Source organism: Capra hircus, chromosome 16, assembly GCF_001704415.2.
Source record: "Capra hircus breed San Clemente chromosome 16, ASM170441v1, whole genome shotgun sequence".
NCBI lineage: Eukaryota > Metazoa > Chordata > Mammalia > Artiodactyla > Bovidae > Capra > Capra hircus.
In genome coordinates, this window is record NC_030823.1 from 10673038 (window position 1) to 10698750 (window position 25713).

Genomic DNA, 25713 nt, shown 5'->3' on the forward strand with positions numbered 1-25713 from the left:
TTCCCTTGGTATCTCTAATTTTCTTGAAGAGATCTCTAGTCTTTCCCATTCTATTGTTTTCCTCTATTTCTTTGCAATGATCACTGAGGAAGGCTTTCTTATCTCTCCTTGCTATTCTTTGAACTCTCCATTCAAATGGGTATATCTTTCCTTTTCTCCTTTGTTTTTCACAGACAACTAGCCAATTTGATCACATGGACCATAGCCTTGTCTAACTCAATGAAACTAAGCATGCCGTGTGGGGCCACTGAAGACTAACGGGTCATGGTGGAGAGGTCTGACAGAATGTGGTCCACTGGAGAAGGGAAGAGCAAACCACTTCAGTATTCTTGCCTCGAGAACCCCATGAACAATATGAAAAGGCAGAAGGATAGGATACTGAAAGAAGAACTCCCTGGGTCACTAGGTGCCCAATATGCTACTGGAGATCAGTGGAGAAGTAACTCCAGAAAGAATGAAGGGATGGACCCAAAGCAAAAACAACACCCAGTTGTGGATGGGACTGCTAATAGAAGCAATATTGCTGTAAAGAGCAATATTGCATAGGAACCTGGAATGTTAGGTCCATGAATCAAGGCAAATTGGAAGTGGTCAAACAGGAGATGGCAAGAGTGAACATCAACATTTTAGGAATCAGTGAACTAAGATGGACTGGAATGGGAGAATTTAAGTCAGATGACTATTATATCTACTATTGTGGGCAGCAATCCCTTAGAAGAAATGGAGTAGCCATCACAGTCAACAAGAGTCCAAAATGCAATACTTGAATGCAATCTCAAAAACGACAGAATGATCTCTGTTCATTTCCAAGGAAAACCATTCAATATCACAGTAATCCAAGTCTATGCCCCCACCAGTAACAATGAAGAAGCTGAAGTTGAACAGTTCTTTGAAGATCTACAAGATCTTCTGGAACTAACACCCAAAAAAGATGTCCTTTTCATTAAAGGGGACCGGAATGCAAAAGTAGGAAGTCAAGAAACACCTGGAGTAACAGGCAAATTTGGCCTTGGAGGACAGAAGGAAGCAGGGCAAAGGCTAATAGAGTTTTTCCAAGAGAATGCACTGGTCATAGCAAAGACCCACTTCCAACAACACAAGAGAAGACTCTACACATGGACATCACCAGATGGTCAACACCAAAATCAGACTGATTATATCCTTTGCAGCCAAAGATGGAGAAGCTCTACACAGTCAGCAAAAACAAGACCAGGAGCAGACTGTGGCTCAGGATCATGATCTCCTTATTGCCAAATTCAGACTTAAATTGAAGAAAGTGGGGAAAACCACTAGACCATTCAGGTATGACCTAAACCAAATCCCTTATGACTATACAGTGGAAGTGAGAAATAGATTTAAGGGACTAGATCTGATAGAGTGTCTGATGAACGATGGACAGAGGTTCATGACATTGTATAGGAAACAGGGAGTAAGACCTCCTCCAAGAAAAAGAAATGCAAAAAAGCAAAATGGCTGTCTGAGGAGGCCTTACAAATAGCTGTGAAAAGAAGAGAGGCGGAAAAAAAAAAAAAAAACCACAAAGGAGAAAACAAACCAGCAGCATCACAAAAAATAAATGTTAAACAACAGAAAGCTGTAACATTATATGCCAAATCTTAAATTCATATCTGTGTAAGTCTTAATTAAATGTTTAAAATACACTAATTTACACAATGTAATAAAATTAATAAGGGTTGTCTGCATCACTGTCATACCTAAAAGACTACTAAAAACATGTATTTGAATATAACAAGAACCAGAATCAGTGTTCGTCTCTACCGGCAATGAGAACTTTTCTAACATACCTGCAGATGTCCTTTGGGAAGCTACACCATCCTCCAATGAGAAAGTTCCAGGAAACTTTCAATTGAGACACCCTGCCTGGCACTGTGCCTGCGTGGCACAACCAGAGACCCTCTCTCACAGCAATGTGAATTCTGAAGGAAATACACACATACACACATACTGAGGTGCAGCCACATATACAAAACGGCTGGGGCTGATTCATTTGGGCTCAGTACCTGCAGAGATTACCCACTAATTCTTGCTCTCTACATCCCCAGAGCTGCTATGGTTCCTGTCCCTTCTACCACTTGGTTCTCTCATTTTATGAACTCACTCATAGTATTCTGATACTTTGTTTTTCTGGCTTCAGTTAGCCAAAGTCGATTTTTTCTCATCACCAAAGAATCCTATGTGAGAGAAAACCCACGGCCAGCAAACGCTGCAGTAATCAAGTTGTTCCTCGGTCCTGTGATGACCCCAGAATACTCCGTAAGACCATACCCTCTGTGCGCTTCACCATGTGAACAAGTCAGGAGCGTAAAGGGGTCCAAGAACAACTTCTCTGTTAAAGAAAACAGGCTGAAAACTGTAGAGTTCTTCACAGTCCACATTCATGGCCAAGCCTCACAAGAACAACAAAGTAGCTTTTCTGCATATGACACAATACTCCCAAGAGCAGGGTGCTTTCGATATCTTATTACTGAAGAGTAAGGAGGAAAACACGCTTGGGAGCTGTGTTTCTAGTAATACCAGTGTCGGGGAGAGCCCACTGTCTCCCACATAACCACCAGCAGGGAAGTCACCACCAGCATGGCTGCCTGAGCCCCAGCACTGTAAAATGCTGTGAGCTTAGAAATGAATGCAGGGAGAAGCCTGCAATGCACGTTCACAGTTACTGTTTAAAACTATTCCTTTATCAGAGATCTTCTCATCTCCTTGAACGTGAATGTGTATGTGAAGTCGCTCAGTCGTGTCCGACTCTTTGCGACCCCATGGACTGTAGCCTACCAGGCTCCTCTGTCCATGGGATTTTCCAGGCAATAGTACTGGAGTGGATTGTCATTTCCTTCTCCAAGGAATCTTCCCAACCCAGGGATCGAACCCGAGTCTCCCACATCGTAGACAGACGCTTTACCGTCTGCAATCTCAGCCTAAGGTTTAAAAGAAATAAGTTACAATGTTCTTCCTGGCAGATTTAGAAAAGAAAAAGCTAATAACTGAGCAAAAGACAACAAAAGTTAATTCTTACAAAAATAAAATCAAATTTCTTAACCAAAGTTCACAAGTATAACTCCAAATTAAAGTAGTTGTATGTTTTGAGCATCTCTAAGTACAAACATTTAACAGTATATTTAAACCCAGTTATCGTCTCTCATCTCCAAATTTAAGAACTTTTAAAATAAAAGATCCTATCATCCAGTCAGTGGCCACATAAAAATATCAAGAGTCATCCTAGCCTCCAGAGTCATCCTTGCCACTGCCTCCTCTTATTATCACCCATATCAATCTATCCCCAAGACCTGGATTCCTGGTAAAATCCATCCACTTCTCCTCACCTCACACCTCCAGTAGTTCAAGTGAGCAATACCTTAACAACTGGTTTCTTCACAGTCACCCAAACTGTTTCTCATACAGCAGTCAAAACAATACTTTAAAAACCACAAAGCTATTCAAATCATCCCACTGCTTTCATGGGGATGCTGTTTATTGCCACAATGAAAAAGTGAAAGTGAAAGTCACTCAGTCGTGTCTGACTCTTTCCGAGCCCATGGACTACACAGTCCATGGAATTCTCTAGGCCAGGATACTGGAGTGGGTAGCTGTTCCCTTCTCCACGGGATCTTCCCAACCCAGGGATCGAACCCAGGGTTCCTGCATTGCAGGCAGATTCTTTACCAACTGAGCCACCAGGGAAGCCCACTGCTGTAACAAACAAACCAAAAAATCCTAGATTATAAACACTGAACTGCAACCTGACTCCATAAAACATTCTCACCTTTTTGGTTTGCAGCATTCTCATCTTACTTGAAAGGAAACTTATTTTTAAGATGTCAAAATCAATTTCTGTCTACAGTGATGAGTCAACCACTGGTTTGGATACGGGCTCATCCACATTGCAAGTAAAGCAACATAAAGGTAAATACATGTTGACAAAAAGAAAGCACAAGTATTCTGAAAATAATTACTATAATCAGTTCTACAAATGTGAAGGTCCCTCATATCACAGTGCATTTCTAAGCAGCGACCATGACGCTGAAGAAGATCAAGAAGTGTTAACTTTCCTCAACAGAAACTCAATGCCGATGAAACATCATTTCCCAAACAGACCAGTTCACCATGCTAAATTCCAGAACTCTAACACTAGCTCAATAGAAATTTCTTGAGTCAAGCCCTCCTTAGTGTTGAAGAAACTTCCAAAAGTCCACTTGATAAATATTTACTGAGAGCCTGGGCATTAATACATGAGCTGTAGATACAATGATAAACAAAAACAATCATTAAGTTGTTGCAGTAATACTCCTTTGATAGAGAAAGTCATGAATCAGATCTTCATAGCAACAAACGGAAAAGACAACTATCTTATCTATCATAAAGGACAGAAACACAGTGCTCTGCAAGCATAACAGGAGAAGGACCCAATCTGTGCTGCCTAGAGTCAGAACAGCCTTCTCTGAGGAAATGTTTATGTTAACATCTAAGCAATAACTAATCAGGCAAAGGGGGAACAATTCCAATAAGAGGAATCCGCAGGTACAGTGGCCCTCAGGTTGGAGTAAACCAAGGCACAAAAATAAAGAGGAAGATTGGTATGAACTGTTGACAAAAAGGTAAAAACAGGTAAAATCACATGAAGACCTATAGCACAGAGTAAGGATTACCTATGGCTTTTATCCCTAAGAGAAGTGGAAAGCCATTGGAGATATAGCAGTATTTGGGAAACAGAAAACGCTGAGGCTAGCACATGCCTAACAGCTCCTCTCTCGGTGTGAGGCATCCTGAAGAGATAATTGAGTGACACGGGAAGACCAATTCAGAGACCACCGCACAATCCAGGGAAGAAACAAAAATAGCTGGACCAGGAAGGATGGTGGTGGTGTGGAAATAAGAACTGCAGAGATGTTAGCAAGCAAAGTCCAGAGGCCTTCAAGACATGCGGCTACTGGAGGTGAGGGAAAGGGAACGAGTGGCAAGACCTAAGATGCTGGCCAGGGCACTGAGGGGGTAAGGAGGGAAGATGCCGTGTGACAACCTGATTCATCGAGGATAACATAGTGAAAAGCCACTGGAAACTGTACAGAGGACCGTCAAGTGGCCTGACCGCCTATACACCACAAAGTACTGACAATAATGATAATAAATTTTAACTACTAGTCCACACGCATATGAAAGGATGGAAGGTAACTAGAAATATATGGATAATAAGAGCTTAAGATTCATTCATCCAATAAATGACTTTTCAAGCAACACCCATGTAAACCACTACTCTGTCCTCAGCACTGGGGATGTGGTGGAGGGCAAGAAAGATGTGTTTCCTAACTTCAGACCCTCATTGGCAAAGAAACCATCCATGTATACAAATACGTAAAATTACTTGCAGAAAAAAACTGGGAGGGTTTCCTGGTAAAGTGACCATTAAACTGAGATCTGAATTCTGAGGAGGCAGTCTTACGAAGAGCAACAGGAAAAATGAGCCAGGCAAACAGAACTAAAAAGACAAAGGCCAGGAAGGTTGAGATAAGTCTGTAGAAAAACCAGAAATGAGCCAGTGAGGCAGACCTACAGCCAGGCTTTCTTAATATGTTTACTCTAGAGTAGGGCGTTGTGGATAGAATTCAGAGTTCCTAATTTGGATGGGAAAAAAATCCACAATTTAATTTTGACCAATATCTAACAGAAATTGACACAGCCTTCTCTCATGAATGTAGGCAATAAACAACAGTACTATTAACAATGGTTGTGGCTTTGTCACCAACAGAATTGAATATTTTCATATCACAACTGTTACAGATATATTCAAACAGTGTACATAGTACTACTTTAAAATTCTGGCATTTATTAGTTTTGTCCCTATATCTTGTTATATAATGCATTAGGTAAAAGCAGCACAAAGTACCATTATCATAAATTTGTATTTTTTAAATTTTGATAATACAACTGGCTTTCTGTGTTATCTTTTGTATTTCATGCATTAAAAACATGATAGAGGACTCAAAGGATTCATTAGTCTACTCAATGGGTCCATGGCACCCACCCAAAAAAAATCATGAATTTCTAACCCAAAATAAAAGAAATGTAAGATTCCTATCAACTAAATGCAACTCCTGTTAACTACTAGTGGTTCTTTGGATCCTATTTCCAATAAACAAACTACAAAAAGATTTTTCAGAAAAATCAAATAAGCTGGAAAATGAACTGGACATTAGATGATACCAACCATTACTATTTGTTTTGTTATATGCAATAATGTGAGGTTAAAAAAGACCATTTTTCTTTCTAAGAAGTGCAAAGTACATAGGAACTAAATGTCAGTGTCTGGGTTTTGCATCACAATAGTCCAGGAGAAGGGGGAGAGGTGAACAATTGAAGTAAAAGTGATTAAAAAATAATCCTAGAATCTGTGTGATGGACAGATTAAAAAAATCATATACTACTTTCTCTAATTATATTTATATCTGAAATTTTTCATAATTAAGAAACAAGGAGGGGGGGGTGTCAGTGGGGAGGGATTCAGTCACTACTAAAGGTCTCCTGGCCTTTGCACTTGGTCTGACTTTACTGAAGAAACACAAATACTATCTCTGATTTCCGAGAAGTTTCTGAGGGAGAGAGGAACTGAGTGCCTGCTGTCCTTGGCAATTACCTTCCTCACTGGAAACTGATAAATCAGCATTTAGCATTTGAAATGTTACTGTTTCACAAGCTTGACAATGAAACACCAATATTACCCAGTTTCTCAGCCTTGCTCTGGGCCAGGCAAACTGCTAAAGAAAGGCCACCTTATAAGGCAACCTGGGATCCACACGACTGATCTCTGCCAGGGTGAATAACCTTCTGCACTGCTGCTCATCCCCAGCAGTTATTTATGCTTTGATCTGTTACTACAAAGACGGTGGTGAAAATTCTTCAGGTATTCACAACCAGATTGTATGACCAGGGACTGGTCTTCAGTAATCTACAAACAGGGTTCTAATGTAAATTATAAGTGTAACACTACCATGTGTTACATGGGGAAGTTACATGGGGAAGCATGTTTTTGTAAAATCTACTATCCTATGATCTTTGTGCTGATGATGAGTGCTTCTAAAAAAAATTATTTGAACTTTTCAAAACTACTCAGGACTCAGGAAGTTTATAAATAAGTCAAGTATGTGTCATAAAGTTGCTCAATCGTGTCCAACTATTTGCAACCCTATGGAATGTGGCCCATCAGGCTACACTGTACGTGGAATTCTCTAGGCAAGAATACTGGAGTGGGTAGCCAGCCATTCCCTTCTCCAAAGGATCTTCCCAACCCAGGGATTGAACCCAGGTCTCCCACACTGCAGGCAGACTCTTTACCATCTGAGCCACCGTGAAAGCCTCCAAATGCATGTCATAGATCTCCCCCAAACTGGAATCAATTTATTACAAGGTATTAAATCGATTATATCTATTACATTTAATCCAGATAAAGAAAAACTGTTCCCTAAATCAACGTATTTAAATAGTTAAGCTTTTAACATTTACTTTCCCTGTGAAAGTTACTTGGGGAGGGGGGCGGATGTGATAACATACACTAAAGTTATTGATGAATTATAATGTATCCACAAATTTACCATCAGAATGACTGGTTATTAAAATGTAGCTCTCTATGTTAAAAGCCAACAATTCCTAAGGATATAACGAAGCATTCTGTATTGCCTTTTAGGATTAATTATAATAGTCTAATCATATCAGAAGCTGAATTTGGTGCTGTGGGGATTTATAAAGAAAACTAAAATCTTTTGGCATAATTGAAGTTAAAATTCTTCTGAAAAGTCAAAGAGCTGCATAATTTAAATTCTCAAGCTTGGTATATTAAATACAGAATTGAATTATAGGATATTAATGGCAACACACATAAAAGAGAGAAATGACAAACAGACACTGAAAGAAGACCAAACCATCTAAAATATCAAAATTAGGGGAGGTAAATGATTAGTGTGATAGTGTCCAGAATTCACTGTTGATAAATGATAATACACTGAAATCAACTCTTTTCTGGCTTAACTAGTAATTTGTAAAAAATGTTACACTGACTTGATTTCAAAATAATTTTGTGTTTGGTCTTATACACTTCTACACAAACCTAAATGTTAAGGAACAAATGCTTTTTCAATGACAACATAAAATATGACTTCAACAGCAAGACAACTACTTGAGTTCTACAGTTTGTCTCCAATTAAAACAAAACTAAAAAAAAGTTACAATATTTAATTCCTTAACATTTCATATGTGTATGTCTTCAACTTATTCACAGTTAAGCACCATTCTGAAATTTCAGCTAAAAACCTTAGTTCTAAACAGTAAGATTTGTCCAGACTAAGTTTTTTAAAAACAGGTATTTAAAATAAACATGGGAACAGTCACTCACAGAGGAACATGAGAAGCAGGAAAGACAAGAAGAACAACACTAAAAGAAACATCCATCAAGAAAATAACCTGGAAAAGAAACCAAAACTTAGAATTAAAGACCAAATGAGGTTGTCAGAGTGTAGGACAGAGGGGATAGTGAGGGATGAATTAACAATCCAATGAGTTTTAAGAGAAAAATACTAAGACACTAGGAAAATAAAACTTGAATGTAGGATTTATATAAAAGATTGGAAATTCACTGAAGATTTAAATCAATTTATGAAGACCTAGAAATTGATACAGCAAACAAAAACTCAGCCAACAATAGCCTAACAGAAAAGTACCCATCAAGAGAATATCTAAATGCCCGATTACTAGTTATTAGTGAAAGTGAAGTTGCTCACAGGTTAAAGCGTCTGCCTCCAATACAGGAGACTTGGGTTCGATCCCTGGGTCAGGAAGATCCCTTGGAGAAGGAAATGGTAACCCACTCCAGTATTCTTGCCTAGGGAATCCCATGGACAGAGAAGCCTGGTAGGCTACAGTCCATGGGGTCACAAAGAGTCGGACATGACTGAGTGACTTCACTAGTTATTAGTAATTACTAGTTATCAATATACCATGTGTTTTTCATATGAATAAACTGATTCAAATCATGTCATGAAATTATATATTGAATATAATCTTTTCCCCTCAAATTAATGAAGAAAAATATATAAAATAAAATCATGTCTGAGTTAAAGAACAGTAACAGTCAGTCTAAAACTACACTCAGAAGTTAGAATTTAAAAGTGGTGAAATACGTTCAATATTGATAGTAATTCTGTTAAAACTGAATATATTAAAGTTGCTGTGATGAAGGTAAATAGAAATTGGAATAAAAGACTATACTGTAGTATGTTCACATTGTAGACAGACGCTTTACCGTCTGAGCCACCAGGTAGAAGAATATAGACAAAGTTATTCTTGACATATGTGCTAGAATTAATTTAGGTAATTGTATAATTTTTAATAACAGTGTTAAGATCGCTCTGTTTCAGGGTGCTTTAATAGTGTTTACTGTGAGAACAGAAGAAAACAGAACCAGTTTGGAAATATGTCATTTTGTTAGAAGAAATGCTACAGTTACTTATGACTCATACATGCACAAAAGAAAAAACTCTGTCGATGCTTCTTTCAAAATAGGTCTCAGGAGCTGTGTGACCATAGTGTTAACTATATGGTCATTGGTAGGATAAATTTAAAAGGTATGTTACAGACAATGTTAAAATTTTAAGGTACTGTGGATAAACTGATAACTACTCTTTAATGAAATGAAAAGCTACATTAATGGCATTTAACCATCTAGGCTTACACTGAAAGTACTATCCACTGTGTAATGGATTTTCAATAATCTTAACAAGATACATAAACTGAAAGCAACAGTATAAAAGAGCAATATATTTTACTTTATAAGCATTAAAATTCCCTGACACTTATTGACATGATCTGTACTATTATTTGTTTTTTCTGAGTATATCAGCATCAAAATGCCAATTCTGTTAACAAACTATTAAGGTAAAATGAGATTTTAATACCTTTAAGAAGATATCAGTGTTAGGAGATGAATAGCCACCCAAAGAAGTGTTCACTCTACATACCACCCAACTATTTTAAAAAAGAGAGTTGGGGGCACTGTATTATTCGTGTAGAAAGTTTATAAAATACCTATAATATAAATATTCCTGCAAAAACTACAATTAATTCAGTGCTACCAACAGCACTGAAAGAACAATGCTAAACTAGGTACATGTGTGCACATTTAAAACCCTGAAGACCTCAAAGGAGGTTATCATAATCCCATTTTTCAGATGAAAAAATCAATACCTAATCTGTTGCAACAAAGAGGCAAAGAAATCAAAATAGGTGCTCTCCTCAGTCTCCCTCATATCAACAGTATACCCCAAATCTACAATTAGTACATTATAAAAGAATTTTTAAAAACCAGCATGGAAAAATCACTTGGGGAGAACTACTATAAGAGGGATCCAAGTGAAGCCAAGAGTACAAAGAAAACATTCAATTTAATGGTGAAATCTTAGAAAAGTCTATGAAAATGCAGATATAATAAAAAAATAAACTATGCACAAAATATTAATATGTTAAAAGTTAAGTATTTACTTCATGTAACAGGTAAAGATATACAATTGACTTTCAAAAGCTTAAGACATACAATGAGTGACTGACAGAAAACATACAATGCTCTGTTTTGTTCAGGGGTACACCTTTATGTTGCTCAGGCTGACAAAGGACAGAGTGCCCCTCCCATTCCCCAAAACATCAAGAGAGTCAGCAACTTCTGAAAATTATTTCAAGTGTAATGTTCTCAAGCAAAAACATGCCAATCTAAATATAGAATGCAGAAAATTATAAAAGTAATATTCTTACTTACAATTATGTGACCATACATTAAAATCTCAATACTTTACATACTTTTTGGATCAAAATAAATAGTTTAAGTAATTAAGCCTCTTTATATATATGAGCCCTAGCAGGTATAGGAAAAGCCTAACTAGCTAAGCTGTCACACCCTCAATATGATAACATCTTTGTAGTGATTTTATCTCAAAGAATAAAGAGCTTATAAAAACACAAGGCTATAGTAAAACACATTCTAGTTACTGGAGAAGAAAAGGGTTCTCATAATATTTAAATAAACCAGTCTTCATAGCTTTGAATGAAAATTGTATCATTAGACATGTAATATTAAGTTCCTCACTGGAAGCAGAGTTGCCTACATTTACACATACAACAAACTGAGATTATACATAAAATTATAAACTCATAATAAAAGTAGCCATCATTTATCTACTGAGTCCTTTCTGTGCTAGGCACTTTACTCACTCATTAATAATACTATGAAGTAAATTCTATCCTTATTATAAAAACAAAACCTCTGGCAAAAAGGTTACATACCATCTCAACTTAATTAGTGGCAGAATGAATGGAAGAGCTGAGATTCAAAGCCAGGACTGACTTCAAAGCTTTAAATTTGTGTTTCCAACTGACCGACTTCCTTTTAGCAAGCCAGCACTGCCTTTATTTAGAGCAGGGATTTCAAACTCAAAGGCCAATAGAATCTAAGTGGTGTACAGAAGCGAAGAAGGTGACATAAAAGACCAGAGTAGTGAGGCTTGGAGCAACCCGGAGAACTCGTAGCAGGTAGAGAAAGTAAACTGCTCAGGTGGACATGGGGCCGTCATGCTGGACTGTGGGCCCAGAAGCTTCTCAAGGGGCTGGAAATGCAAACTGTTTATGTCACAGACTCCGATCTTTAAAGTGTTGGTGAATAAAATAAAACTCATGTGGGGCCACAGTGAAGGACCCCAGAAATGCATCAAGAGGCCCAGGCAAGCACAGACAGGCAAGCTGCACCTAGCTCTGGAAAGTTCCTTTCCCAGAGGCACCCTTCAAACACACAGAGTAACCCATCTCCTTTCCAATCTTTCAAAGTGACACATCCTTCCCCCCGGGCATTGCTCCTTCCTGCCTTCTGATCCCTCGCTGTAAAAATGTGCTCTTCTGCAATATTTATGTCAGCTCCTACTCAAACTCTGGACCTTACTTCAAGAGCTACCCGCTCAGTGAAGTGTTCTGACTCCCACAGAATACCAATTTTAGGTTTTATGGCACAATGGGTTTGCACACACCTGGCACAGTCATAATTGCACGAGAGCCATGTGCCTCTCCAACAGTCCATTTAAAAAGAGTCCACGTGCATGTCTGGTTGTGCACACCAGTGCTGTGAGCCTAGCCTAGCACACATCTCCAACAGTCCATTTAAAAAGAGTCCACGTGCTTGTCTGGTTGTGCACACCAGTGCTGTGAGCCTAGCCTAGCACACAACAAGCACCCAGCAAACATCTGCTGAAGGGAAAGTAGAGGGAGGCGAGTCTCACATAACAAGTCTTGATCAGCTATCCCCATCTCCCACTGGCCTGGGCTCCGGACCCACCTCCACAGTAGCCCCGGTACTATTTGGTACAATTCGAGCCCAGATGAGCAAATGTAACTGACAATGTAACTTTGTGAAAATTGAGATTCTGGATCCTTCTGAAAAGTGAAAATTGATGGTGCTATTATTAGATCTCTCGCACAGATATGGGAAACCCACCCCAGTTGACGATCAGGAAAATGGTTTCCCAAAAAAAGAGATCATAAGAACTATGATGAGTGTTGGAGTGGCTTCAAATAACAACCTGAAATGAAAGCTTTTCATCTGTATGATTTCAGAGTGCAAAAGGTTTCCTCAAAAATAAAAACAGCAAAAGGAGTCAATGATATTCAGTAAGAACAGGAGCTAGAATACGTGGCCCTTTCACATAAACAAGCTAGACTGGGAGATTAAAATAAAGCGGTTCATGATGAAGGATTGCCACATCTTCTCATTCCCTCTCCAGTGGAACCATAGGTTTGCTACCACCCAACAAAAAAAGGTTCATAACCAGCTCTTATTTACTATACAATGAAAAGCATTTTCTAGTGGCATTTTTTTAGTCTAAAAAGGCCCCTTTCATTAAAGAAATTCATGAAAATATACTCTGATGTCCTCCATAGCGAACGGTTCCTACTCCCAAACCATGACTCCTAAGATCACGTCAATTAAACTGATTCCATGCAACTCTGGTTCTCTGCAATGTTCTCAACAGGAGGGAGAAAGGGGCCAACCTGGGGGGTAAACAAGCCCGGGAAAGAGTCCACACTCTTTCAGTTAAGATATTTAGAATTTTAAAATGACGACATTCCTGTACCACAAAATATGTTTAATCCAGTATTTCTTGAACATTAGAGAACCCAAGTGACACATGCGGAGGGAAGTCTGTCAACCAGGAAAGCCCCCAGCTATTCTTCAACATAAAGGTCCTGTGCCCCTGCATTTCTTGGCACGATTCAAAAGCTAACCAGAGGCCCAACTACACAAACTTGTGACTTTAAAGATGCCTGGGCTTCTGTTTCTATAATAAACTTAAATCATCATCTTCATGAAACATTACAAAATACACCGCCTGGGCCTTTACTTCTATAGATTTCAATTATGATTCTTACGAAGTATTATCTAAACACATATCCTTGGAAATTCCCCAGTGGTCCAGTGATTAGGGCTCCATGCTTCTACTTCTGGCGGCATGAGTTCAATCCCTAGTCAGGGAATTAAGATCCTTCAAGCATCACAGGGCATCCAAAAAAGATGCAGAAAAAAAAACCAAACAACCCACATATTCCTTCTGTATAATACATGTAGAGAACTCATTTGTACAAAAATTTTAGTCTGCATAAGTCAACTTACTAGTTTAGTCTAAAATCGAAGAGAACTCTAGTGTCTTGAACTTAAAAGATATGTAGATCAATCCTAATGAAGACTGAAACTAACCTTAATAACTATGTATATCAACGAGGCATTTCAAAACCCTGAAGAACAAGGGTAGCAAAAATAAGCTGCACATAAATTAGTAAAGAAGTCATATCTGTACAACAAAGCCTTTAACATACTCTTAATAGCTTTGTACATTTGCGTGGATCTCACAGGAGAAACTTTCTTAATTGGAGAATAAGGTAGAAAGCTGGTGAAACTCACAAGCTCACAAACAGGTAATAATTTAAAAAAAAAAAGGGGGGGAGAAAAAAAATTATACTGAAAGGATGAGTTAGAAGTTCAACTAAAATTTCAAAGCTTTTAGATTCAAAGTTCTCAGTGTATTATTCTCTAACAATGCTAAAATGAATCAGGTCATAAGCAGGACAGAGATTCAAACCAGGCATTAAAACATTAAAAGTACTAGCAATTTAACCATGTTTAGTCTTTCTGCTGCATTCCTACACAATGTGTTTCTGTGATTAGTCCTGTAAAATCATACACCATAGAACTGTTTAAATTTGCCTCTTATAAGCATACTTAGGAACAAAGACTCTGATAAGGAAGAACAGCCTCATCATTCTCACCCTGTTTAATTAAGAAGCTGTCTTGGATTTTAGAAAAACGGTTCTGTAAAAAGCATCTATTAAAAACTATCACAGATTTTACTACTCGCATAGAAGTTCAATTATGAAATCTATTTCACAGCATTTCAGATGAGACAAAAGTAAAACCAACAGTGACAAAAATAACCACAAAAACCTTACTTTGATGGCTACGTAACAGCATCAGTTCTATAGCTCACTTGGAGAATGGCCAATAGGCAGGTTCTGCCCCCAAATAAATGTCAATAAATAAATCTTTAAGAATTTAAGTTAAATCTTACAGCTGTGAGTTACCTTTTGAAGTCAGGAAGAACTAAGCAGATCTCATAAAATGGTTTACCTAATCTTTTATCATGTTCCCCTCACCCACTCTACTCCGGTGACCTGGCCCACACACTGCAGCGTATGGGGCCTCAGTCCTGACCCCCGCACGTCTTTCACACAATGCTCTTCACCAAGTCTCTCCTCAGCTGTCACCTTCTCAGAGAGGCTTCTCTGACTCCTCTGTCTAAAGAGTCCTATCGGTTTATTCACAGCAACAACCCTAGCAACCAGAACAATGTCTGACACAAGTACTCAATAAGCACTTGTTGAATGAATAAGGAATCCTCATACAGTTTTAATAATATAAAATCAAATCTGATGACAGTTTAAAAATAAGTGTATTAGCAAAACAGAGATAAAGACAAATACCATGTGATTTCATTCATATGCAGAAACCAAAAAAAAACAACAACAAAACAAATGGAAACACTTAAGAAAAACTCACTGATACAAAGATGACTGCATTAACCATAAGTGGTTACCAGAAATACAGGTAGTTGGGAGGTGAGAGACATGGGTGAGGGGATCAGCTGCATGATAATTAGACTTGTGGCGATCGCTCAGTAGCATACACAGATGTTAAATTACAACGCTGTACAACTGAAACTTATTTTTTCTAAAAAAAAAAATAGGGCTTGGTCAAATCATCTAGAAATAATAATCTTTAGGAGGTTAAAAAATAAAAAAGACAAGTTTGCTAAAACTGAGCCAAAGGCTTACAATCACAGACATTAAGTATTCTCGGTTGTGTCAAGTATGCAATTTGTAGCATGACATGAACTACTACAATCTGTCTTTTCAGGACATGAGATATTATGGCAAAGAACTCTCCCAAATGGAACCTCATATCTCATCACTAACTTTAAAATCTCCAACCAGGTAGCATCCAATCTACTTGCAAGTTAATCGAAACAACTTTCATTTAAACATACTCAGCTTAAAAAATAAAAAAGACACCCATGAATCAAATAATACCCCTCAGCTCTGTCAGCACAACTGGTCATTAAAGATAAATGTCTGAAATAGAAACTACTAGAGAACACAGATTTCCTTCAACATCTGCTACTCACATAATATGACTGGAACAAAAGAACCTCTGCAGTCAGAGTGACTTACCGTCACAGACTTGAGAGTCATCCCATGGTAGGTGCCCATAGTGTCAATTTTGAAACCTTCCGTTTCTATAAAGAAAGTGAGATTACCATTAGATTTTATATATTTTATGATAAATAGCAAATCTAAAGTAATAATCTACATTATATCTGATAGCTCAACAGAATAACAAAGCCTTGAATCTACTAGACATACAGTTAAATTACATACTTGTGAAGATGGAAACTTTCAAAGGAATACCAGCTCAAAGATGCAAACAACACACACCAATGGGCCCAAAGTACAGAGGCTGGTTAGGGTTGTCTCTACAACTGTGTTCAAGTCATACAGCTGGCTGGAAATACAAAAAGCTAAACTGAATAAAATGTTTTATAATCCCCAAGTTATTCAGTCCTAATATGAACTCTTTACCATAAAGATCTGTGTTCCAAAGTAACAATCACCAGTACATGTTATGTAATTCGTAGAAAAGCAACACTAAATATCGACAGGCACTCCAGGACAGAGTCTCAGTTTACCTTTCTGTAACAGGTCAGAGAGGTAAATATTTCACACACTGCAAACCATACAGTCTGTCACAACTCCTGAATTCTGCAGTTGGAGTGCAAAGGCAGGATGAACAACGTAAGTAATCAAATGAGTACAGCCTGATTCTACCCCAGGAGATTCAGATTTGGTCTAGGGGCTGTAACCTGCCAACCCCTACTTGACAAAAGTCATTCCAAGAGAAAAATTGGATAGAAGGATGAGCTACCATCTTTCTACGCCATATGTTCAGTACATACCTTTATCCAGCCAATGAAACAAGCACACAAAATTCACTGCATCAAGGCAACAAACTCTTTAATAAACTTATGGGGATTTCAGATTATGCAGGAAAGAAATCATAAATGCTACCCTTTTACAGTTGCTTCTCTCTCATTTTTTCATGAATGAGATAAATGAAGAGCCCAAGAAAAGTTACACTGACATTAGTCCCACCCTCACTAAGCGCCTTGCTGATATGGCAACGGCTCACTGCTGAATGAGCCATGGAGCCATCACAAAGCCAGTCCTCAAGTGGCTACTCCAGTCTATGCACCCAAGTCCCCAATGCACACCTTTATAACTGGGGAAATATGATTTGATATGTAGAGTTTCTACCCTAAAATAAACTTCTGAGAAATAGAATTAAGGCTAACAATAGCAATTATTTATAGGTAGCTTATTATATACACCAGTCACTATTCTGGGAACTTTATTAACTAGTTCAATCCCCACAATAACCCAAAGAGATAGGGACTACTACTAAATACTATTGGTATCGTAATGACACACAGAAGGAAACCGAGACAGACTACTGTTAAAGTAACATCAAAACTTTTCTGTAAAATGCCAGACAGTATTTTTAGGCTTTGTGGGCCACATGATCTCTGTCACAATTCAACACTGCTGTCACAGTGCTAGAGACACGGGTAAAACAAAAATGAATGAGTGTGGCTGTTTTCCAACAAACGTAATTCAGAAAAACATGTAGTGGCACAGACTTGGCCTGCAGACGCTTGCCAACTCCTGCTCCCACATGAGGTCGCGCTGCCTCTCGGGTTCAGCACAGCCACAGGAAGGGGAAGAGAAAGATCAAGTAACTCGCCTTCTTTTCCTTTGAATCTTTCCTGGTCATATCTGTTGTAAGCAGCCGGGATAGGCTGTTTGGTACGCAATGTGGGATCCTGCAGAAAAACATCATTAAGTTATATGTTAATATTGTCTAAACTGTTACTTAATACTTATAATAAAAATCACAATAAAGCTATTGTTTTCTAAGCTTTCCTCTTAATATTTTGGCCAATAAGACCAAAACAAGCAGTAGACAAAACTGGGGAATCATCTGAAGCTGATTTTCAAGATACTGTTTACTGCTAGAACACCAACCCAACTAGGGAGGAGGTAAAGAACACCAAGTAAATGTGCACCAAGGCAAAAAACAGAATTCTCAGAAACTGCAGAAATAACACGGGTGCACTTAATAATTTCATTATGATTAAATTTCTTTAAAAATAAACTCACTTCAATCATGAATTATTTTTCTTTAACACAAAAAACAAACTTTTAATTCAAACCGTATTCAACTGGCATGTTGGAGTCTTTTAACTAAATTATTCCCCAGATTATTAATCCTTATATTAAATAAATAAAATAATGACAATAAGCCCATTTATCAAAGTACAGTGCAAAGCTGAAGTTAACAAAGCTGTTTTCTTAAAACACTCAGAAAAACTTGCCAATCTAACATATAATTAATTCACAAATACTTTCTATAAAAGTCTATGATAAATTAAAAAAGTATATTTAAAGAATATTCCCAAAATTGCTTGGGAAATTCATGTTATTTGTTAAGACTGAAATATTCTTCATTTTGTTACAATAGGATGCTACCGCAATTATTACTCCAAATCAAACATATTCATTCAAGAGTGTCACTAGGTATACACTTCCACAGTCAAATGCCAAACATTAAAATTTTCAAGTAGTTTAATGATTATGAGAATACAGAGAATATTCAATCACAAAGGTAACAGTTGAACTGTTTTAGGAGTTGATGTAAGTTTCCTACCAATTGCTATTCAACAAGTCCACCAATTCATAATTATAAACACTGTTTTGCGTAACAGCACCTATCACCGCCTTTTTTATTTATCTGTATGTCCCACTAGACTCTAAGTGCAAAGGAAGCTTTTCACTCTTACACATCTTGTATCTCTGTCAGCACATTGCGTGACAATAAGAGGCACTTAAAAATGTGCACCTCTGGTTGACTCATGCCGACATATGGCAAAAACCACAATACCGTAAAGTAATTATCCTCCAATTTAAAAAAAAATACCTGGCCAGCAAGTCACCTGACCTGTTTATCTAAATACTAGCAAAAATTCACTACCTCGAAAAGGTTAAACACCAAGAATTTCATGAACAAATAAACCTACTTACTCTTGCAAAGACTGTATTAGTACTCTACCAAATTTTGACATACTTTTAGAAATTATAAAATGAAAAAGGTTTTATTTGCATGTTATTTTTCCTTTGCTGAATCTTATGAAACTGGCTTCATAGATTTCATTTATATGTGGAATCTAAAAAAAGAAAACAAATCAACAAACCAAACAAAACAGAAACACACTCACAGAAAGATGCAGAACAAATGTGCGGTCATTACAAGGGTTGGGAGGAGTTGGAACAAAACAAATAAAAGGGATTAGGAGGTACAAACTTCCAATTATAAAATAATTAAGTCACAAGGATGCAATATACAGCATGGGGAATACAGTCAATAAATAATATTGCAATAACTCTGTATGGTAACAGATGGTTACTAGACTTCTGGTTCTGATCAATTTGCAATATATATAAATGTCAAATCACTGTGCTGTATACCTGAAAAAATATAATTTTGTATGTCTCAATTCTAAAATAAATAAGTAGATAAATACTTAAAGATGTTTTCAATATTATAACACTGAATAATCACTTTTAATAAAACTACTATAGAAGCAACAAAATGTTCTTACAACAGGCGCTGCATTTGGGGCCGGTCGCTGTTCGGGTGCACGCCCTTCTTCTCTGGCCTTTACTGACTGAAGAATTGCAAAAATATTCTTGGAAAAATTCTGAAACAGAAATGGATTTCAATTATTGAGTCCACTTAGAATTAAATACTCAATAAACAATTTCAGATTCAGTTTTCTCTATTAATTCTTCCCTTACTACATCATAATGAGGCATGATTACTACACATGAAAGTAAAAATCTACCACTACTAGGAAATTCATCCAAAGACCAGTTATTATAAACCCAATGTTATTCACTTATTTTCATTTTACCTAAAGTACACAGCTGGCTATAAATTCATTGATATTCTCCATTTATTCAAAAAATGTAAGCAGCAAACAAGGTAACATTTAAAAACAAAAGTACAGCAGATTTGTTGTCAAGGGGGCTTCTTAGTTGTAGAAGAAATGAATTCTTCTGAAAGAAATCAACTATTAAAGTTTCTTCTTGATGAACTCCAGTGCTAATTTCAGACTGCTACACTTCATAGGTTCAAAGTTCGAGATACTGTTAGGAGTCAACAGGCACTTTTCAAAGCTGTGTGAGTTGGAAAGATTTTTAAAAACATAACAACTTTTACATGAACAACCTTGGCAACATTGAACAAAGCTGACAAATCTGACCACTCCTTCATGAAATATTCTTTCACCTGAGACTATCCCCCTCAGTTCCCTTGGGGCTCTTCTAACTCTGCCTGTTAATCACTTATCATTTTAAGCAACATTCTGTCTCCTGTTGAAGAATATAACCTTTGTGAAAACCAGGACCAAGGCACCCCCAGTCAGTGCCCCCATGTGCCTGCTGGATGATGTCACATAAATGTTACACAAATAAACATGGATAGGAGAGGAGAGACAGCCTGAAACATAATGTTAACCACTGCCACAGAACAGTACTTACTAGTTCCTATAATTCTTTAGGACAACAAACATACATCTCACAACCACTTACTCTTAAAAATTATGGCACACCCCAAAGAGACTTTGTTTATATAGGTTATAATATTTATCAAATTAGAGATCTGAACTATTTTTAAAATAGTAATTCCTTCAAAAATGAGGGGAAAAGGTACTCTAAGTAAAAATAACTTGTTTTCATGAAAAACTATTTTCCAAAATGTACAAAATGTTAATGACAAGCAAGTGTGACACTATGTTAAATTTAGGAAACTGCTATGGCCTCAGTAGCAAAAAGGAACCTCCCAAATTCTAACTTTCTTTTAACTGACAAAAAAATACTGTCAATTTCATTTCTTGAACCAACAGCCTTTCCTCCCTCATTTTCCAAAAAATGCCAAATGCACATGTGCTTTTCATGGAGACAATCATCATATTTTGGTATGCAGAAGTGCTTTGCATGTTCTGATTTCATCACAGAAAATACTGGTAAGAATATACCTAAAGGTTAAGATTTAATAAAATTAGTGAATTTTTGAATTTCATCAAGGACATCATTAGCAGTGAAGAACAAAATGGCCACTAGCAAAGACTGGTGCCAATGCTTTAATTCACATCAAGATACCAGCAGTTAACTAACCACTGCTTTTGCACCAGAAATGCAAAGGTCAACACAGTGACAAATGCAAATAAACTCTTAATCTTATTAAGAAAACAGCTGAAAACATGAAAAGCAAATTTCACTATTTTAAAACTCTAGAAAAAAATTAAAATGTTACTAATTTTATGTGGTAGAATTACAAGTGAGTATTATACCTTCCTTTTAGTGATTTCTTTTATCAATTTTTCAACAATGACTATATATTAGTGTGTATAAATTTAAAAGTATATCTTAAACAGTATCATAAAGTTAGACTGCTTTTTTGAGACGTGCTGGCAATGGAATTTTGAAAAAATAACTTTTGCTCAAGAAACTCAGCTAATAAGAAAACCCTGATAGGTGGTAATAATGAAGATCTGTTTAAAATCATAGGGCCATTCAGGGCAATAAGCACCTAAAAGTTTTTTTTTTTTTTTAAGAGTTTGTCAGATGAAAACAGTATACAGAGGGACTACCTACCAGTCAAAATCGTCATTTTGATTTTTTAAAATGTTAATACTCACAGAAGCAAACCTAGCTACAAAACAGTTCTTCTAATACTAACTTATTTTTAAATTACACATTGGTGCCAACAATGCTAAACTCTACTACAACACTTAGTTTTGAAATAGTGGTACAATCCTGCCACCTAGAGCTCAAAAAAGTTATTCATTTCAAATATTACAATGAACACTGGTAGAATATAAGTAATAATACTTAACTATTAGCCACCCTAGGCATTAAAAATGAGTATCAACAGATCTATCTATGATGGCTCCTTCATAGCTCAGGTGGTAAAGAATCCGCCTGCAGTGCAGGAGACCCTGGGTTTGATTCCTGGGTTGGGAAGATCTGCTGGAGAAGGGAAAGGCTACCCACTCCAGTATTCTGGCCTGGAGAATTCCATGGACTATACAGTCCATTGGGTCTATAGTCCATGGGGTCGCAAAGAGTTGGACATGACTGAGTGACTCACTTTCTTTCATCAACAGATCACTTAAATACAAACTTAAGATTTACTCGTGTTTTCAGATTTCTTCATAATTCTAAGCTCTGGAGAATGATTCTTAATCTTGACACCAACTGCTCTACAAAACAAGTCAAAGTACAAGAGAAAAAAATTATTCCCTTCATATATTCCTTCTAGTAGCTATTCTACTAAAATGGCACAGTGAACTTAGGGCCAGAATCCAAAAAACATGCAAACAAAATGAGTCTGCCTAGACCAATGAAGAAGTTCACTTTCATCAATAATCTCACAATTTCTAAAAAATCTTCTCACCAAATCATCACTGTGAACTGTGTCTCAGTGAAGAATTAACATTTAAGAGAAAATTCAGATGTGTGGGAGAAAAAGAGAGGTAAAAACAGGTAAGTGAAACAGAATTGATTCAACCTTTTTGGAGATCTATTAAGACACTGAATATCCAGTATCTTTCAACTTCTTATCTTTCAAAATTTAAAGTACATTCTCCTTTAACCAGCAACTGGCTTCTAGGCATTAATGCCTCTGCTATGTAGTCATAAACGCATGAAGGTGTATGTACAAGGATGTTTTTAAATGCAGTTATCTATAATCATGAATAGGAAACGAGAGAAGACGACAGGAGAGAGAAGGAGGCAGGAAAAAAGAGGAAAGGAAATGAAGAAAACCCACCATCCTGCAGCCAAAAACAAAACAACTCCATTAATGAGGAACCAGCATACAATGCCACAACCACCCAACAGAAGAGAATGTATCAAATACACAAACAAATTAATGTTTGTTGGGCCATTCTCATTAAGTTCTCTACTTTGTGAGGAAAAAAATCAATATTGGTATTAATGACCAGCAAGCTTACCATCAAGATTCCCTGTTCATTGGGTTTAAGCAAAAAATCTCACCAATAAGAAAACTGTAAATCTCTGGATTTACAAACAAAGCGGAAAGAAAGGGACTCGCACTTTGACTCAGATTTTTTCATCAGCTTCTCTGGTGACCAACCACCAATCATACACTAGCATGGAATGGTAAACAGATCAGTTAGAAAACTAAATGATTACTGCTCTCTTAGATACAAAAAACTTCCTCCTCACAGGAAATTTTAACCAACTTTAAAATCAACCATAGTTGAAACACACACAGACACTAACAAACAAGAAGTGGAATTTAATTACCTTCCCTGTGCTCTGTAAAATAGTTGTTCGCGTCCGCCACACTCTTTCTCTGCTGACAATATCTCGGGTCACATCTACTTCAGCATCCACAAAACTCCTCTGTTTTAAGGCAGTTATATCATCATCTAAGTCAGTCTTAATGGTAGATCTTTTCTTAGCCATAATTTTGGCTTTGATTGCGGCAATTTTTTCCACTGACATAGCTTCAGACAAAGACCTGAAAGCAAAGTCTTTTTTAATATTCACAGCAAGGATCTCTTGAGCACACTATAAAATATTTTGCTACATTTATAACTTCCTGGTAATAATACTTTAAGTGGCAATAATTAAGATTTCCTCCATATATATATAAAACTGACACACTTGATAACTTACAACCATGTAAGGGTCCACATAAAAACACTATAAGCAAATTAGTAATTTTTAGGAGGAACGATGCACAATATTTTTCACATTTTTAAAAATCTCTTCCCCTACCCAAATAATTAATACAGCCTTTTAGATTGATCACCATCAACCAATCAAATTCTGCACAAGCCGATCACATATCCTGGGACACCGCTCCCTCCGTCTTTAAAAATACTTTGCTAAAACCCATCAGAGTTTGGGTTTTCTGAGCACAAGGCATCTGTCCTTCTTGTGTGGCCCTGTAATAAACCTTTCTCTGCTCTCCCTCCACAAAAAAGCCTTTTATATGAGACTTTTATTTGCTAACCCTCCCCATCCTGCATACAAATTACACACACACACACACACACACACACACACACACACACACACCCCCATAAGCATGTGCACACAACACATTGAAAGGCAAGGGGAAAATTTTCATTCTGTAAAGAATCCAAAGTTTAGGTTTTCCTTGAAATTTATTTCAAGGTTTCAATCTATGTTATAATATACAACATATCAATTTTACAGCTGACAGAGACATTTATGTGCCACATAAACATATACCCCTTTTAAAGTCTGGAAGATAAAACAATACTTTGAAGTTCTCATTTTCTTTCTTTTAGTTCATTTTCAAAAAGCACTGAAATAGCAAATAGAAGCTATGCTTTCAGAAGTAATAAAAAAAACAGACTTAACAATTAAAGTATAGATTTCATTAAAATCATATGCTTAGTGTTATTTCTCACAACGTAAAAACAAGAAAAAGAGTTTGGATACCTTAACTGCAGTTGATAAAATTATTACTCTAATCACAAGATGACAATCTTGAAATACGTTTAAACAACATGTGGGGAAAAGACAGGAATTCCTGCAGGTGTAAACATGGTAGTATTATGCAGTATGCTATTTTATTTCCATTAGGTATGGAAGTACTTTACAGCAGATGCTCAATATGTATCAGCATTTGACTTATTTTATATAATACTATGCAACTTTCTCTTAAAATCAAAAGCATACCAGCACACCTTGAGCCAAATTCAAACACTTTTCTAAACTATAATCAAAACGTGCACTGGACAAGCTCTGGAGTTTTACTTCCAGCCAAGATGAAGTAACAGAGACTGGTTAATCCTCCTACCTTGAAACAATCAGTCAAAATATATGAAACAATAGTTTACTCAATATCTTCTATCAAGTAATGAAAGACAGTGATCTCTCACACATGAAAACTAAGTAAGTAAGCCCTATGGAGGTTGCAATTTACAGCCTTCAAAGTTCCCAACACAGCACAGGGAGGAGAACTCAGGCAAAACTTACCATATATCCAGATTTGGGGAAAGAGCTGGGATTCCAGTAAGATCAAAGGGTACACCAACTCACAGGCCAGAGTGCCTGAGAAGAGAGAGCTGCACAGGATCCCTCGAGTACTCTGGCAGATTACTGATTAGCCCATAAGTAGTTGGAAACTAAAGTGAGGAACAGAACCACCTACCTAAAGGGAACGGAGTCCAGCACCCACACAGGAGGAAGAGCAAAACCTAGTCCCACCAGCCAGACTGAAAACCTCATATTTATGGGGCGTTAGATGGAGTTAACGGTCAAAATGGTCCTGTCTCAACAACAGCAGGCAGTAACTACCCTAACTCCACACTGTTCAAACAACAATTCTTAAATCCTAACTAAACACTGTTCAAACAACAATTCTTTATAAATTAAAAAATCAAGACTCAAAAGGAACGAACTGTTTCAAAGGATTAACTATGTCCCAAAACAAAAGAAAATTTAGAAAAACACAAAAACATCCAGCACTCAAAAACATAAGATGCACAGTGTCTGGTATCCAAACAGTACAAGGCATATAAAGGAGCAGGAAAATGTGAGCCAGAATGAGGAGAAATCTAAAGTGAAAAACACTGCAGGACTGACAAAGGCACCAAAATAATACAACTATTCCACACACGCAACAAAGAGAGACACGGACTGTATATTTAACTTGTAAAGGTAAAAAATACAATGTTCGAGACTACCAATATAATAAGAATATAATTACATTAAGAAAAAATGAGAGAACTACATACAGAACTACAGAAACTATCCAAAATGAACAGAAAAAAGAACCAATCCAAAAAAAGAAAAGAACATAAGTGAGCTGTTGAATAATTACAAGTACCAGTAATCAGGTCAGAAAGAGGGGAGAAAAGGAAAAAAAAAAATTTGAGGAAGCAGAAT

General features: G+C 37.0%; 1 protein-coding gene across 1 annotated transcript in view; it reads right to left on the reverse strand.

The window, feature by feature from the left end:
- The window catches only part of CDC73 (cell division cycle 73), an 88024-nt gene that overhangs the window by 49121 nt on the left and 13190 nt on the right, over nt 1-25713 (reverse strand). Inside the window, exons 7-10 of the mRNA XM_018060144.1 lie at nt 23092-23308; nt 19359-19457; nt 17444-17522; nt 15817-15881 (exon numbers count right to left, since the gene is read on the reverse strand). Of these exons, the coding sequence (XP_017915633.1) occupies nt 15817-15881; nt 17444-17522; nt 19359-19457; nt 23092-23308 (460 nt within the window). The remainder of the gene's footprint in view (nt 1-15816; nt 15882-17443; nt 17523-19358; nt 19458-23091; nt 23309-25713) is intronic.